This window comes from Alligator mississippiensis, chromosome 3 (genome assembly GCF_030867095.1).
Source record: "Alligator mississippiensis isolate rAllMis1 chromosome 3, rAllMis1, whole genome shotgun sequence".
Classification (NCBI taxonomy): Eukaryota; Metazoa; Chordata; order Crocodylia; family Alligatoridae; genus Alligator; species Alligator mississippiensis.
Genome location: NC_081826.1, coordinates 17,638,587 through 17,655,800, shown reverse-complemented (window position 1 = coordinate 17,655,800; position 17,214 = coordinate 17,638,587). Strand labels below are relative to the sequence as shown.

Genomic DNA, 17,214 nt, shown 5'->3' with positions numbered 1-17,214 from the left:
TTAGAAATGGATTCCTTGAGGATCTGTTCCATGATTTTTCCAGGGACTGAGGTAAGGCTGACTGGTCTGTAGTTCCCTAGATCCTCCTTTTTCCCTTTCTTAAATATGGGCATTATTTTTGCCCTTTTCAAATCATCCAGGACCAGTGTTCCCTCTAAGCTGAATGGTGTGTGCAGCCGTGCAGGCACACTCATGCTGTGTTGCCAGGTGCACCTGCGCAGCTGCGCACACTGCGCAGCATATAGGGACCTCTCCTGATTGCCATGAGTTTTTAAAGATGATGATCAGTGGCTCTGCAGTCTCATCAGCCAGCTCCCTCAGCACCCTCGGGTGCATCCCATTCAACCCCATGGACTTGTATACATCCAGCTTTTCTAACTGGTCCCTAACCTGTTCTTTCACCACCGAGGGCTGCTCATCTCCTCCCCAAACTGTGCTGCCCAGTACAGTAGTCTGGGAGCTGACTTTGCCTATGAAGACAGATGCAAAAAAAGCATTGAGCACTTCAGCCTTTTCTGCATCATCTGTCACAAAGTTGCTTCCCCCATTCAGTAACAGTCCTGCACTTTCCCTGATCCTCCTCTTGCTACCCGCATACTTGTAGAAACCCTTTTTGTTACCCTTCACATTCCTTGCTAGCTGCAACTCCAGTTGCGCTTTGGCCCTCCTGACTTGGGGCAGTGACAGTGCAGGGCCAGGCCCGGAGCTGGGGCAGACCCGTGATCTGCTGCCCACACACCCCTGCAATGAGCGTGGGTTCCATGGGCAGGGGCACGCAGAGACCAGATCGTGGATCTTCCCCAAGATCCCTGCCCCAGCCCTGACCACCCCCGGCTCGGGCTCAGAGTAGCTTCCCACCCAGGTGTGCAGTATGTCCGTGAGGCTCCTGGCTGGTCAATGAAGATCCCAGGAGCGTAGGATCATGACAGCATGGGGCTGTGACAAGGACCAGGACAGAGCCCTGGTTCTGAAGCCCCACGCTATCACGGCCCTGCACTCCCAAGACCTCTATAGAGGCCATCTGGGAGCCACGCAGGCAGGGGCTTCTAGGAAACAAGTCTGGCCGCTGGGCTGGATCCACTATTTTGCCCTCCCCTGTTCTGGAGAGTAAAGCCAGGATCCAGAATGACCTGAACAGGTTGGAGAAATAGTCCACAATCAATTGGATGAAATTCAACAAGGACAAATGACTAGGCTGCAGTACTGTAGAGGAGAACCTAGGGTTTACAATTGACCATAAGCTGAATATGAGCCAAAGGTGTGCTTTTGTTGCAAAAAAAGTCAACTGGGTTGTATAAACAGGAGTGTCAAGGAAAGCAATTCTTCTGCTCTATTCAGCACTGGTGAGGCCTCACCTAGAGTTCTGTATCTAGTTTTGCATCCACACTTCAAAAACAATGTGGACTCAAATGATTAGGGGTCTGGGAAGCAGGACTCTTGAGGAAAGGCTGAAAGAGGTAGAATTATTTAGTCTAAAGAAGGAAAGACTAAGAGGGGATTTGATGATCTTCAAATACCTGAAGAATGATTATAGAGGGGATGGAGATTTTTTTTCTTAATGGCTGTAATGGACAGGACTTGGAGCAAGGGCCTCGAGCTGCAGCAGAGGAAATTTAGATTGGAGATTAGAAGGAATTTTCTGACTATGATGGTGGTCAAGCACTGGAACAGGCTACCTAGAGAAATTGTGGTATCTCTTTCCTTGGAAATTTTCAAAAACTGATTAGACAGACACTTGACTGGGATGGTTTAGTCAGGGATGATCCTGCCTTGAACAGGGGGCTGAGGTCCTTTCCAGCCCTACTTTCCTATGATCCTACGCACCTTCTAAAGTAGACAAGCCCCAACAGCTAATTTTTGAACTAGTAGATCATAAAATGTCCTCAGGCTTACCTACACTAGTTCATGAAACAGTGGACCTGGGTACTATTTTTTTTTGTGTCAGCAAGGCTAAAGATAATTAATTATTGTTAAAATGGATTAAAATAAAAGAAGCAGTCTTGGGTATTTCCCACTTCTGGGCTGCCTGTAGTGTTTTCTTTATTGTGTCTAGTGCCTAGTAAGCTGGGGAAAGATTCTCTGCAGTAATTGTCTTGTACAGCACTTCCCACACTGTCTGTGTTTGACACACAGTGATAAACGATAAAATAATAGGTGTATAAATACAATGTGAATCTTACACCTTCCATCTGGAAATACCATGCCAAAATGTGCTTTTTGTTTCACAGACATAGTATCGTTGGTAAACCGTTCTGTTTGCTTTTGGGGGGAAAACGACAAAGCATAAAAGCATAATCCTGAATGCAGACAGAACTGTAGGTTGGCTGTTTAAACTTCAAAGCACTAATAACACAGTGTATAGCTGTAGATATTAGTATATCAGGTTTGGGAGTTTGCATATATCCATATATAAACTGCTCATTGCATATGGAGTTAGAGCCTGGTTTCAGGATTGCCAAGCACCCACCACTTACAGGGATTTTATGCTAGCTGAACTATTTTCTAAAATAAATAAAATGGTTCAATCTCTGTGTGGATGCAGCAGTCACTATACAGAGGTGTCCTGTCCTTATGGAAATAAGTTCTACAGGTCTTAGCGTTTCTATAGTGATATAATGACAGCCACACTTGGGAGCATTGTACTGCTTTCATTTTCCTGGGTTAGGTAAAGTGGTAGAAAAAGTGTCTGTAAAGAAATCCTACATGAGGTGTGGATGGTCAGTGGTTCCTAACAGCATAGGCAGTGTGGCCCAGCGGGGCAGACGCTGAGTGCAGGATCCTAGGTTCTGTCACCGATCTGCTGTGTGATCTTGGTCTAGTCTGTTTGCCTTTCTACCTTTTATCTGCCTTGTCTATTTAAACAGCAGGCTCTTGGGATATGGAAGGTGCCTTACCATGTGCATGTAGGGGGAGGTCTAATACAGTGGGCCCCAATCTCATTGGGGCCTAGAGATGCTATTGTAATGCAAATAGTAATAATTTCAAACTCATGAACCAACTCATTTCCAGTCTAGGGCTGGGTGCAGTATTGCTCTTATCTTCTAGATGTAATGAATACCTCTGCTCTCCCTTACTAAGGATAAGTAGAAAGGAGAGAGACATTCTTAACAGCTGGTTACAAGGGAGGAGTGTCATTAGCATTATCCGGGAACACCTTGTCTGCAAATGATTCCTTGAATTGTTGAGTGTTTGTAATGTCCCTCTTAGCAGGGTGCTCAGCTGATGATTACGTCAGTGCATACAAGAATCCCTTTGTACCTCATGGCCCACACCATGGATTTCAGAATCAGGTCCTTCTTTTCACTACAGGCCTCCTCTGCTTCAGCAGTGTGAAATATGAGTATAAAATTTTAATGGGAATAGGATTGGAGTGGCTTAAGCCAAAATCCCATCTATGCTGCAAAGAAGCCAGAGGGACCTGCTTGCAGCACGGTTCTAACAGTTTATGATTATAGTGTGAACTGAACTGAAGTGTGCCACATCTGCATTATCCATGAGCATGCTTTGAAGCCCACCACCAAGAACCCATTTGGATCAGTACTGCCCCATATATAACAAAATATAACAAATAAGAGATTTATTTATTGTGCCCTACCACAGAGGTAGGCCTTACAAAGGGCAGGAGGAGAATCAGGGGCATGGAGAGGTAGAGCAATTCATGTAAGGTTACACACAAGATCAAAATCAGGATTAAACCTCAAACTTCCTGAAGGTCAGAGCAGTGACCAGTTCAGTGCTAACCTTGTAAGGAGCTGGGCTATGGTACAGCATAGATAGAGCAGTGGTATAATAGGGCAGGGTGACCAGAACAGCCACCCCAGGCACCAATTCAGGGATGTCCCAAGCAACTCTACTGGTGGCAGTGGCAACTGGAAGCCTGTGTGTAGCAGCAGCCTCAGGTGCCCAGTTGTGTCATCTGAAACACAGCAGGGTTCTCTATACTGCAAGGCAGAACTGTGTTTTAACTGCATCACAAGACAAGCATGCTATAAGCTGGTCCCTTGACACAGCTGCTATTTTCACTGAACAGACAGGCCCAAAGTATGCCTATTGCATTGTGGAGCATTGATTCACAGCACGCTGTCCCCAGCAGTGGCCTATCTAAGAAGGTGAAACCCCTCTTCTCTTTAAAATATACCTACTTAACAAGCCAAGCCTAATCATGGAGATCATGTTCTTGCCCCTTTCAGCTCATAAAGCAAGATTTGTATCCTTCATGCTTTCTGTCTTCAGATATCATTGCTCTCACAAAATACTTAATTCAGTTTCTGATTCCTACTAAGGCATTTGTTTTTATTATAAACTACAGCAGAGAGTTCCACAAGTTAATTATAAATTGCTTTAGAAAGCATTTTCTGTGATGTGTTTTAAATCCATTCCCCTTAATTTCATTTGATGCAACATATGTTTTGCTGTGTGAAGAGGAGATGCAGTTTTATTGCTGCTATCTGCCCGATGAACATGTTCATCACTAGCAGTGGACATAGTGAGAAGTCACTTATCTGATAGAGAGAGACAAAACACTCCCCTTTCTTATCAACAAACTGAATTATCAGCCAAGTGAAGTGGTTTTACTATGGACTTCCTGGCTGCATTTTGTTTCAAAGATCCACTCTGGCAGGAAACATTCATGGATGTATTTTCCCTCTCTCTATCTCTCTCTCCCATGTTTTAAACTGCAGCAGCTACATAACTTTTGATCTTCCAAAGATGTTTAGTTTGAGTGATGTTAAGCAGATTTGGATTTGTTCTGACTGCTTGCACTGTAGCAAAAGTGGTGCCCAAAGAGTTGTGCAAAGGGGCCAGAGGAGCATGCAGGCTACTACACTTGAAAACTGAAAACCTGGTGACATGCCCCAATTTTACAGCCCCTCATAGCTGTCACTAAAAGGATAGGCCAGAATTTTCAAGGCTGCCTAGCTACTCAAGGTGCCCAACTAGGGACAGTCGGGAACTGACTTTCACTCACTCAAAGGCGAAGAGCACCCAATGAGGGGGCTGGACTTGATGATCTTCCCAGGTCCCTTCCAGCCCTAATGTCTATGAAACAATGCCTATGAAAATTAGCAGACCCCTTGGAAAGCATGTCCTTTAATCTGTATCTCCCTCCCCCATCTGGAACTAGGCAACAGACTTCTGTACAGACAAGAACATTTGGGGGAATTCTCTACGTTATGCATCTGTATATATACACAGACAGACTCTCAACTAACTGTAACCTCTTATGCATTATTACAACAGCACCTGCACATCTACTAGGTGCTGATACGATGTGCAGCAGCAGCCAAAAGCATGTACATGGATTTAGGTGAGAAGGCGATTAGACAGAATGTGACCCCATTAAAACTCCAGTGGAAGAGGTAATTTGATGGCGTGTTCCCAATTTGAACACTCTAGGACATGAACTTCCTCTCAAAGGCCTTGTCAACAGTACAGCATGTAATGGTGTTTGAACATGGATGTCAGCAATCGCATTAGCTGAACTGGGGATGAATGCAGTTTAGATGTTAAGCGTTGAAAAGAGCAAACTATGTTCGGTATCTTTTCAGCTAAGTGTAACTGCAAGGTTTAATCACATTTAGCCTGGATAACACTGAATATGATTTGTCCTCGGCTATACTTACACCTAACCGTACTCATTTCCAGTTCAACTGACTCTTCATCTCAGGAACAGTTATATTTTCACTTATAAACCAGGCCAAAGAAGATGCAATAGCAGAAGCAAAGTCCAGAGGTAGGCAATAAAAACCATTAACCTCCTCCCCCTACAACCTCATCTTCTTTTTTTTTTCTTTCTTCATAAGCCTCCTTTGGTTGGGGGGGGGGGGGGAGGTCTTTTTCCCAGCATGCTTTTCTGGGGCTTGATCTTTAAATTGAGCAAAGGCAGGCAATTACAGCTATTTTGCAACCAGCTGCTGGTTAGTGCTTCTTCATCTTGTCTAGCTAGTGAGTATTCTGATTTACTGTTATGCTTTCAGCTAATCTTTCCTGGGTTATTCCTAAAGTGTTGTCTTCTTGCCTATTTAGAAAAATGGGTGCCGATTTACAAAGGAACCATATTCCAGATGATTGCAGTAAAGGCAGTGTTAGTAATAGATCCCAGGGTTTTACTTTCCAGTGCCCCTATGCTTCTAGCTGAAACATAACACCTCTCAGATTACATACTGTAAGTAAAGGTATTTCTGAAGCAGAAGCAAGTGAGTAGGCACTATCTAAAACTGTAATGACAGTCAGCGCTCTTTTGTTGTGTACAAATTACAATAGGAAACTGGGGAGGGAGACTCCCCACCCACCCCCCCAAACTGAAGATGACTAGAACTTGAAAAATTTTACTTGTACATTTTTATGTTGCTTTTGTACAAAGAAATTCCACAGTGCTGTGCACTTCTACTACACCTACTGTTTGGGATTACCAATCACTTTTCATAAGATAATAAATTATGACTCAAAACACCAAATAGGAGGCAAAGCCTGATCCTCCTTGAGAGCTTCCACTTTCTTTAAAGCAATTAGTGCATGTGGGATTGGGGGTCTGTTATCGAATGCCTTCATTTTAGAGTGCTGAACTCTTTAAACCTGGGGCATACTTTCAAGAAAAGCTGAACACCTGCAGTTGATAAAAGACATGAACCAGAACCTGTGAAAGTTGGGGCCAGAGTGTCCCAGAGATAGTACCCAGCAGTCAAGGCATTTGCAGTCATTAGCTACTCTTAAAATGTGGGTTGCCCACTTTTATTCTGATAGGCAAGGGAGTAGGTCCTGGCTGTGTTTAAAAATTTACAGCTCTGTAGAAATATTTAAAGACAATTTTGGTTTTTTGAGCTATTATTTTAAGCTGGTCTTGCATCTTTTATTTTAATGGAGGTAAACTGCTCAAGGGAGCACATCAATTGAAACACAGAATAGGGATGTTTATCCTATTTGAGGCCTCTGCTAGCCTTCTGATTGATATGTCCCAATTGTAGCTACCATCAGAAATGTGCCACTGCAACCCTTTGAGCAGGGGTGGGCAACCTGCAGTATGGGCAGGCATCCTCTGTGATGGCTCCCAGCAGATTGGGGACGGGACAGGCAGCCCAGCAGCAAATAGGGCATGAAGCAGAAGGTGGGGCATGAGATCGGGCAGGCAGCACAGGGAAAGAAGCAGGAGATCTAACAAGAAGCAGAAAACAAAGCTGCAGTTTGAGCAGAGGAAGAGGATGGGAGTAACACTGGGGGAGGATGTGGAGCTAACTTGTGGCATGCCTGAAAAAAGGTTGGCTCCTAGTGCACCTAGCCAGTGGTCCCCATCCCACATTGAAACCAGAATGAGCTCCACCAGTGCAAGTAACAGCTGTATGCTCCAGAGGTTTGCACTGATGCAGACACACCTGCCTGTTCACCACTCGTTGCCTTATCCTAAATAAAGACAAAGCCTCAGTGCACACAACAGAGCCCTGGCTTACAAATGGCGAAGACACAAGGTTTCGTTTATGCTTCCTTGTCTCCCCTCACTATAAAAGACACCAAAACAAGACTTTGAGCTCTCTCCATTGCCCAAGACAGAAGTAGAAGGCTAATGTACTGCTTGCACTGTTAAAGGACAATAGCAGTGTTATGGGAGAGGTTCTAATGGCATCTAATTTTAAAGGGGTAGGCCACTTAAGCTTAAAAAAAGTCTTTGCAGGGTTAGCACCTGAATAGCTATAAAAATAGTTGTAAATGGCTTGAATATAGTAAAGAAGGCTTAATCAACTCTTGCCACACCGTGTTGATAATTTAAAAGCATAGAATAAAATTCTGGGAATGTAGAGCCCATCTGAATGCATGACAAGCCTTTCAAAGTTGATAGTTGTTACCGGAAAAAAAAAAAAGCTGTAAGGATGCATGTAAATTAAACCAGACTTTCTAAAATAACAGTCGATCTTTCACAAGAGCTTTGAAGCTTTTCTGTTTTATCAAACATTTAAATCAGTGCAGTTTTCCTTTAATCCACCCTTAATCCACAGCTGGAGGAAAAAAGGTCTCCTGTTAAACAATACCAAAGCACTGGTGTTAAGTCCATCACCCCTCCAAGTCATTCACCTCCCTAGGGTGTGAATTTCAGTGGTGAGGTTATTTAGGGCCCATTCCAAAAGCCCTTGAAATAAATCTGGCTCTCTTGATTTTGCTTCACTGGATTGTTTTGGGTGGCAAGTAATACATTTAGAACCAACAAATGGCTGTTCTAGCCAAAATTGAGATTTTAATCTAAAATTGTTTACAAATCCAATGTGAATAGAAATGCCCCCCCTACCCCCCGCCCCAGCCTCTGGGGGGGAAAAAATTGGGAATGCACTGTTTAAATGTAAACAGGTCCTTGCAGTGCATGCAATCCAAAGATTTATAGCATCTTAAGAGAACTAAAAAGTAAAACTAAATTAAAACAAACGTAAAATGAATGGCTGTGTTCATTTCTAATGAAATGTAGGAAGTAATGACCATTATCGGTGAAAAGTAAATTAGAATTTTTAAAAGCATTTGCTTTCCGCAGTCAGTAACAGTGGCGAGAATGTTTGGCATTTCTCATTACTTCTAACCTGAAAGATTTTTTTTTTTTTATATTGCAGCTATGTATAGCAACAGGGAGAAGTGCTACATACCAAAACCAGCTTAAAAAAAATCAGCCTTTTCAACTTTGAATCCTGACACCCTACCAGCTTGGAAACAAACAAATGCTGAACAGGGATCAGACTCTAATGGTTTAGTTTTTATATTTGAATATTAAAAAAAATCTTAGGCCCAGATCCTGGAAAAAAGCAATTAGGCTCCAAATCCCTTGGATAGAAATCCAAGCTCCATCAAAATCATTGGGGGAAAAAAATCATACCACTAGGGCTGGATATCACCCGACAGGTGAAATTCTGTTGGGTTCCAGGTGGTGTGCTGTTCTCTCTCTCTTTTTTTTTTTTTCCAGGATTGCATTCCTAATTCTAAAATAAATGTGAGGTTTTCTTCCTCTTCTTTCTCTCCCTTTGTTTTTCTTCTGTCCGATTCTGTTTCTGGAAGTAAATGGCTTGAACCTCTGTTTAGAAAGGATTATAGGCTGGTAGATTAAGACAATCCTGCAGCATAAGAACCTTCAGTGTTTGCTGTAAGCACATTTGGGCGCGTAGCTGTAAGCATTAGGAGAGTAACATGAATAAATTATGCCAGATGCCACATCAAGTGACCCATGCCAGAATTGTGTGAAGAGATATTTGCACGGACATAAGAAATACAGCCTTTGTTTCTGTAGGCAGTTGCTGGTGGTGATCTGAACCAAACATGGTTCAGATCAACTGTGATTGCTGTATTCGTTTATAAATGATGGAGAACATAAAAATAATAATAGTAAACACAAATTGCTTCCCTCTGGCTACATTTATATTGGCATTCGGGAAGCCTGTACCTACCATGTCCATTGGTGCTAACATGGGTGGAAACTATAATGTAGACAAGGCTTGGGGCTTGTACTGCTGCATCATACAGTCCTGCTCTGAGCTCCCCCTGCTGCTATCACACATGGTGCCACTGTGCATGATCAAGCAACTCTGTTCTCAGATGCTTGTATCTTTTATCTACATTTGAGGAACTTAATTGTATCCTGCTCCTTTACCAGAGTACCTGAGACCCTTTGAGATCACAGAAATATTATTTTGCCAATGCCAGACAGCTTCAGGAGATACTGTCAACTAAAAGAAAAATTACTCTTCCAGTTAAATGCTTTCTCAAATTCCTAATAGTGCCCAATTGTTGAAAAGTTTTTACAGCTGAAAGAGAAATGTGTTCTCTCTTTAACCCCCCCCCCCCCTTCAGTTTCTGCATCTAATCACATCTCATAGGGTGAGATGGGAGTCTCTCTCCCCCGTGGTCAGCTGGGTCTGATCTGGCATGGGGTGTTGCCAGCATACCTGTGCACAGCCAGGGTTCTCTGAGCAGGGGGGAAGACTGGACCTTCCACAGGTGTGGAAGCTCACTTCAATGGATCTGAGTGCAGAATCAAGCCTTGGGCAATGTCCTATTTTGTTTGAATGGGTCTTTCAGGCGGGAAGAGAGTGGAAGAAGACATTTAGCATGCACTTTTCCATTTTGCACTGCATCACTGGATAGAAGGTTAGTGACCTGAAAAACCATAGATATGAGGTGAAAAATCTTAACAGACCTTACCAGAGGCTTGCATGGGGGTATGATAGCCCCTCAGAACAGTGCATTAGTAGCTTAGTACTTCTTGAAATAGATGTTATATGGTATTTAAGTTAGGTGTACAAAAGCTAACAAGATTATTCATCCTTTTCTTCATGCATTTACAGATGGGTGCTTCCTCTGCAATCTTCACCTTTTCCTCTCTTTTTACACGGATTTCCACACACTCCACTCATGGGTTTTCATACACAGGTGTTTTACTCTATTCTCTTCCCATCTCATATTTAGCATTAAACTCACTGCAAAAGTAACAGCTTTGACTCCCTGTTGTCTTTAACGTATGTTTAGTCTTTCAATTCAATGACTGTTCTGTCAAAATATACGTTCCATTCTGCGCCTTCTATCCAAGTGGCCTTTATGCTGGGAATCTGCATTTATTGTTCTTATCTCTTCCCTAGGGCTTTCAAAAAGCAGATGGATGTAAAGACTGACAATCAGATGTCTTCCTACAACCAGCCTGAAGTCAGCAGGTAAGAACTACCGAGTTGCTTACCAATGGAAAGAAATCTCTATAATATGCGAGACATGCAGACACCCCTGTGAAATACTTCCAAGAACATTTTATTAGAGACCGTATTGCTCCCTGTCATATTTTTTGCATTTGCCTTTTCTTGCTTTGCACTTTATATGAAAAGAGGGGATTTCGTAGGTAGCGATCCATCTGCTCACCTTACTTATTCCTTGCTTTCTATAAGCCTCTGTGATGCCCCAATTAATTGCTCTGCGTATGATCACACCACATCACAAACAGGATTCTGACTTTCAGTCCTGTCAGTATGAGGGGAATTTTCTAACAAATTTCCTAAAGTTGCCAGTTCAGCTCCACTAGTGTTACCAATGTGGGCTGTAACTGTTGTGTGCGGATAAAGCCTTACCAAGTTGAAGCTGAATCAGTATCAATTTGTAACCGGCCATCAATCTTTAAACACAAAGGGGTGCACTAGTTTAACTAAATCAGGTGAACACACCTGTAACCAATGTGTGGAGGCTTTGGTGGAATTCATTTCCAGCTGTCTTGGAGCCCCTGGGTAGAGGCATCCACGGCTCCCTTTAAAAAAAAAAAAAAAAAAAAAAAAAAATGTATTATGATTTAGGCTTACTCAGTGAGTGATAGCAAGCGATCTGTCCATGCTATGATCATGAAGCAGGACACTGGCTGCCTTGGTTCCCTCGCTTTACCTGTGGCAGGTTAGGGTGGATGTCTGTGTTGCATTAGGGTTGGAAGTAATCTTGTACCTAAAGTGCAGATGGGATTGTATGGGATGGTTTGGACAGAGCTGATCCTGCCTCTGGAGGTCCCTTCCAGCCCTGCTTCTATGATTATGAAATGACTTTTCCTCGTTGTTTAACCAGGCTGCACGGATCACTCCTTTCTAATCTATCTCCCCAAATCCTTCCTTCCTTTTAAACATGTCTTACTAAAACACTGGAGGTGATATTTCTCTCAGCCCCACCCGTGTGCTGTATTTCACTTGCCATGCCCAGCTTCCTACTTTGGGAGCCCTGAGGAAGAACATCTTGCCTTCCAAAGCTTGTCTCACACCTCCATAGCTGGTCCAAGACCTCACCTTCAGAAATCCTGGCTTTAAATTTCACCTGAAATGCAGCTGGTCCTTTCAGGTTCCCCCCTAGGCTTAGAGTCTGAGGTGGGGAAAAGGGCTGGAAGGGACCTCTGGAGTTCACTAGTCCAGCGGTTCTCAACCTTTCTTGTACCAGGACCCGTCTGTAAACGGCAGTGGCCAGTACAACCCACTGCCCCGCTCTGCCAGCCTGTGGGGGGAAGCCAGTTTCCCCCATGTTTCTCTTTGAACAGGAAAATCCACTTGGAAAGTGTGTGGATCCATTTGGAAAGTGCATGTGTGACCCTTTTGTACAGTCTCACACCCCACTTTTGGGTTGTGACCTAGGGGCTGAGAGACCCCGCTCTACCTACTCCAGCCCCCCTCCAGGATCATCCCATCCACCCACTGGATCTAAGCCACACAAGCCATCCCCCCGGTTCCGTGCAGCTGGTGGGAGACGCATGTCGCCGGGCTCCTTCCCCCAGCGAGGATGTCTGCAAGGGGGGGCAGCCGAGACGTGCACGCCAACAAACGCCCCCGAGCAAGCAAGGGGAGCCCCTTCCCCGGCAGCTCCCCCAGCCCGAGCCGCGGCGCTGGCTGGGCCCGGCGGCCGGCAGAGGGCGCGATGGCTTCACCGTGGCCGCCTGCAGGGAGAAGCCGGTCTCCGACACCCGGGGCTTCACCTCGCCCGGCGCCGCGCGCTCCGTGCAGCGAGGGGCGGCAGCACGAGCCGGCCCCGCGCCCCTGCGGCCCGGGGAGGGTGGGCTCGGGCTAATGCTCGCTTCCACCGGGGGACACCCGGTCCCGGGGGCTGGCGCTGCTCGGGGCGGACCCCCCCCCGCCCCTGGCTCGGGCTGGGGCTGGCTCCTGCTCTTGGCGGGAAGCGGCGCCCCGCCCCGCCCCGCCCCGCGGCTATAAAGCGGCGCCGGCTCGGGCAAGCGGTGCAGAGCGCTGCTGCTCCCGGCGCCGGAGCCGCTCCTCCTCCGCGCCCGGCACTGGGACTTACAAAACCGGCTCTTGGCGGGCTCTGTCCGCGCTCCCAGCCTCCGCGCCCGCACCCCGGTGAGTCGGCGGCGGCGGCAGCGGGAGGATCCCGCGGCTCCCGGCAGCGCAGCCGGCGTCGGGGGGCTTTGGGGGCGCCAGGCGGGGGGATGCACGCCCGCGCCCTCGGGCTGCTTTGGGGGAACCGAGCCCATACAACGGGGCTGCTTTGGGGGTACACCCTATGCAATCGGGCTGCAGCGGGGGTGTTTCGGAGGCTGGGGGATGCAGCCCATGCAGTAGGGGTGCAACGGCGGGGACGCCCCCCATGCAGTCGTGCAACAGGGGTGTTTTGGGAGGGTAGGGGGGAGGTTGGGGACGACTCCACCCCATGCAGGAGAGGCGCTTTGGGGGTGCTGACCCGCCCGTGTGCCCCGCAGGCGCCGGCCCCGCGATGCCGCTGACGGCGAGCCTGGCGCTGGCCAGCAAGAACTACGACTACGACTACGACTCGGTGCAGCCCTACTTCTACTTCGAGGAGGAGGAGGAGAACTTCTACCTGGCGGCGCAGCAGCGGGGCAGCGAGCTGCAGCCGCCCGCGCCGTCCGAGGACATCTGGAAGAAGTTCGAGCTGCTGCCCACGCCGCCGCTGTCGCCCAGCCGCCGTGCCGCCGCCTTCCCGTCCACCGCCGACCGGCTCGAGATGGTCACGGAGCTGCTGGGCGGCGACGCCGTGAACCAGAGCTTCATCTGCGGGCCGGACGACGAGGCCTTCGCCAAGTCCATCATCATCCAGGACTGCATGTGGAGCGGCTTCTCGGCCGCCGCCAAGCTGGAGAAGGTGGTGTCCGAGAAGCTGGCATCGTACCGGGCGGCGCGCAGGGACGGGGGCCCCCATGCCTCCGCCGCCTCCACCGCCGCCCTGCCCCGGCCCGGAGCCCCCGCGCCGCCCGCCGCGCCCGCCAGCCCCGCCGCCTCGGCCAGCGCCTACCTGCACGACCTGGGCGCCGCCGCCGCCGACTGCATCGACCCGTCCGTCGTCTTCCCCTACCCGCTGGGCGAGCGCTCCCCCCGCGCCGGCCCGCGCGCCGCCAGCCCCGCGCCCGGCCCCGGCCCCGGCGCCGGCACGGCCCCCGCGCTCCCGGACGACACCCCGCCCAGCACCAGCAGCGACTCCGGTGAGTCGGGCTCTCCCCGCCCTCCCCCGGGGCACAACCATTGATTGAACCGCTCCGGCTCCTGCTCCTGCACGGCGCTTTAAAAGTTAAAGTGCTTCCCCCGCAGCAGGGAGGGCAGGGCTTATTGCTGCAGCTGTGTGTAGCGGAGAGAGTGTCCTTGCATGTGCCTCTTTAAATGTAGATGCCACGTTGAGGCACAGCAGAGATCCCAGTTCCTGGAAAACCAGGCGAGAGGGGTAGAGGTCCCCCCCCCCCCCCCCCCCCCCCCCCCCCGGCTGCTATCCCCCTCCACAATTTTTTTTTTTAGAGGCACCTTAATAAGCTCCTCTTTTTTGCTTTTCAGTGTCACCTAGTTCATGCAAAAATTATGACCTCTTTTTAAGCAGGAGTTAACTGCACCGCGGGGTGTCATCGGGGAGGTGCCTGTGAAAGTGAATGAGGAGAAGTGGGAAAGGTTTTCTTTTCCAAAGCACTTTCTCTCTCCAAGCTGATAGGTTCCCCCCCCCCCCCCCCCCCCCCCCAACACACTGTCTGGGAAGGTGCCTGTGCATCTCCTGCCTAAAAAGAGGTCATAATTTTTGTATGAAATAGGTTTTCTTTTCCAAAGCACTTTTTCTCTCTCCAAGCTGATAGGTTTCCCACCCTACCACCTCCCCTGCCTCCAACACACCCTGTCTGGGAAGGTGCCCATGCATCTCCTCCTGCCTAAGAAGAGGTCATAATTTTTGCATGAAATAGGTGACGCTGAAAGGCAATAAAGGAACTTATTAAGGTGCCTCTTAAAAACATTTCCAGCCATAAGCAAGTTCTTGAGGCTGGAATCTCACTGAATCATTCATTCATTCATTCATTCGGGACAGCTGGATGAGTGGCAGCATGGGGGAGGACAGGAGAGTGCTATCCCATCTGCTGTCAGCAGTCAACTTCCCTGCTCTCTCGGCAGTTAGGCAAGATCTCTAACTCTTGATCTGGGGTGCAGGGTTTAGCCCTGAAAGGAGGCGGATGTTCAAGCCATGGGCAGGAGCATCCTGTTGCACATTGGATGCTGGATTTCTGGGAGGAAATAGGTTTTTGGGGAAGTGCAGGTTTTAGAAGCTGATTACAACATGTTTAAAATTCAGTTTGCCGCTGTTCTTCCAAGCCCAGAATGAGGTCCTGTTTTGAAACCCGATGCTTTTTTAAATCTACAAGTTAACTGTTTTATTTTCCTTGCAGAAGAAGAACAAGAGGAAGATGAGGAGGAAATTGATGTGGTCACGCTAGTAGAGGTGAATGGAGTTGAATCCGGCACAGAGTCTAGTACAGACTCTAGCGGAGAGTCCAGCACAGATTCCATAGACGGACACAGCAAGCCACACCACAGCCCGCTAGTTCTCAAGCGGTGTCATGTCCCCATCCACCAGCACAATTACGCTGCTCCTCCTTCCACCAAGGTTGAATATCCGTCAGCAAAGAGGTTAAAATTGGACAATGGCAGAATTCTCAAACAGATCAGTAACAACAGAAAGTGCTCAAGTCCCCGCACATCAGACTCGGAAGAGAACGACAAGAGGCGAACACACAACGTCTTGGAGCGCCAAAGGAGAAACGAGCTGAAGTTGAGCTTCTTTGCTTTGCGCGACGAGATACCTGAGGTAGCCAACAATGAAAAGGCACCCAAAGTCGTCATCCTTAAAAAGGCAACGGAATATGTTATTTCTATTCAAACAGATGAACACAGACTGATTGCAGAGAAAGAGCAGTTGAGGAGGCGGCGAGATCAATTGAAACATAAACTTGAGCAGCTAAGGAACTCTTGTGCATAGAAACTCTTGGGTATAGACTTGAGTAACCCAAACCAGACTGAAATATGATAAAATATTAATGTTTCTAATCTTACTCATGAACTATACCAGTTCCGAAAGGAGCTCTTGCAATTGCATGCTGTGCAAAATGACTTGCAACTACACAACCTTGGCTTCATCTCTCATGAGCTGAGCCATAACCTCAACTGCCTCATAACCAATACTTTGGGTGTCAGACAAACCATACATTCTTCATGATGGGGGGAAACTTTTCAACTTTTTCTTTTAAAGTTTTTGTATTTAAGACATTTTTCTTCTTGAAAGAATTCCAAGAAGTTGTCCCCCAACTTGCTGTATATATTTACACTTATTAACATGTAAATACTTGTAATAAAAATCTTTATAGAAAAGTGCGACATTTAATACTCAGCAGTTGTGGCAACTGGATTTATACTTGTTTTGATCTTCTGTGCCATAACATTTCACAATTTTGTGGGGTTTTTTTAATTTAAATACTTTTTTCTTTTAAAAAATGATTTTTATTTTGTTTTTAGATAATAAATAAATAAATATTTGCCCAAAATATAATTAGCTAATCTATGTGTAAAGACTTTGATTTATCTCACATATTGTCACTTCTATAGTGTCCCCAAATTGTCTGTCATAATTGTACAAAAAAAGTATAGTAGATTAGGGGAAAAAAAAACAGTTTCAGAACATGCATGGGACTTTGGCTCTTATTTATATAGAAGTACACACCCACCCACACACACAAGGGAAAGAGCAAGATCTCTCATTGTTTCAAAAGAAATTTAATCTGCCATTCTAGGTATCACCCCTTGAGCATCTTGACAAAGATACCAATTAAAATAGATGGTGGACTGGACTGTGGTTGGCTATCCACTGGGGCTATTAAACTGACTCTTCACACTACAGCATCTTCTGTTCCTAGCAAGCATTGGGGCATCTTCATTAAATGGCAGGAACAATGTACTGCATATGAATATTTTGCAATGCAGTCCTCTTCATGCATAGTTTACTACCAGATGCTCATTGTCTTCTGATTTTTTTTTCATTACAAATAAATCAAAATAAGAGATTAAGCATATAAGCGTGCTATCCCAATGTGACAAAAAACAATTTAGTTCTGAGCCTGCTATTACAAATGGCTCAGTGTTTTCACCTGATAAGTGAAGATTTCCTGGAAGAGTTTGAAACTTCACAGAAAAAAGCAACAGTGATGTTCTTGCACATATAGTTTTGAAAAGTACAGCAAAGAACACTAATTTCTTAAGTGCAGATTACATCTCTGATTGAATCTGTCCTAGAATTTGCTTGTAAATGACATCTAAAATCAGGAGTTGCCCCAAACTGTCAGTTTAGCATGAGCCTCGGAGAAACATCCCTCTGTGATCTACAAGGTACATTCTGACCCATCCTCCAAGAATAAGTATGTAAAAGTGATACCTGACATTTTCTTTTTCCACTCACCTGCTTCAGCAGCCA

General features: G+C 46.5%; 1 protein-coding gene and 1 long non-coding RNA gene across 4 annotated transcripts; one reads left to right on the top strand and one right to left on the bottom strand.

The window, feature by feature from the left end:
• The first annotated feature begins 5,931 nt into the window (after positions 1-5,931).
• Positions 5,932-16,304, top strand: MYC (MYC proto-oncogene, bHLH transcription factor). Of its 3 annotated transcripts, none has more exons than XM_059723759.1 (4): positions 5,932-5,946; positions 10,602-10,673; positions 13,187-13,924; positions 15,140-16,304. In XM_059723759.1, the coding sequence occupies exons 3-4, from the start codon at positions 13,201-13,203 to the stop codon at positions 15,727-15,729; spliced, it is 1,314 nt and encodes a 437-aa protein (XP_059579742.1). In that variant the 5' UTR covers positions 5,932-5,946; positions 10,602-10,673; positions 13,187-13,200; the 3' UTR covers positions 15,730-16,304. The 3 variants fall into 3 exon arrangements, with proteins under 3 accessions (XP_059579742.1, XP_059579741.1, XP_059579740.1); XM_059723758.1 differs by lacking the exon at positions 5,932-5,946 and adding an exon at positions 9,853-10,113; XM_059723757.1 differs by lacking the exons at positions 5,932-5,946; positions 10,602-10,673 and adding an exon at positions 12,700-12,827.
• LOC132249221 (uncharacterized) lies at positions 10,744-13,396 on the bottom strand. Its single transcript, XR_009460624.1, has 2 exons — positions 13,306-13,396; positions 10,744-11,251 (listed from the first exon to the last, which is right to left on the bottom strand). It is a non-coding gene; the product is annotated as an uncharacterized LOC132249221 (long non-coding RNA).
• Positions 16,305-17,214: the final 910 nt, after the last annotated feature.

What these genes read in the sequence shown, in the direction of transcription:
- MYC (XM_059723759.1), top strand. Translation starts at nt 13,201, where the DNA reads ATGCCGCTGACGGCGAGCCTGGCGCTGGCCAGCAAGAACTACGACTAC. An exon ending in CAGCACCAGCAGCGACTCCG is followed by an intron (nt 13,925 to 15,139) that starts GTGAGTCGGGCT and finishes TTTTCCTTGCAG; the next exon opens with AAGAAGAACAAGAGGAAGAT.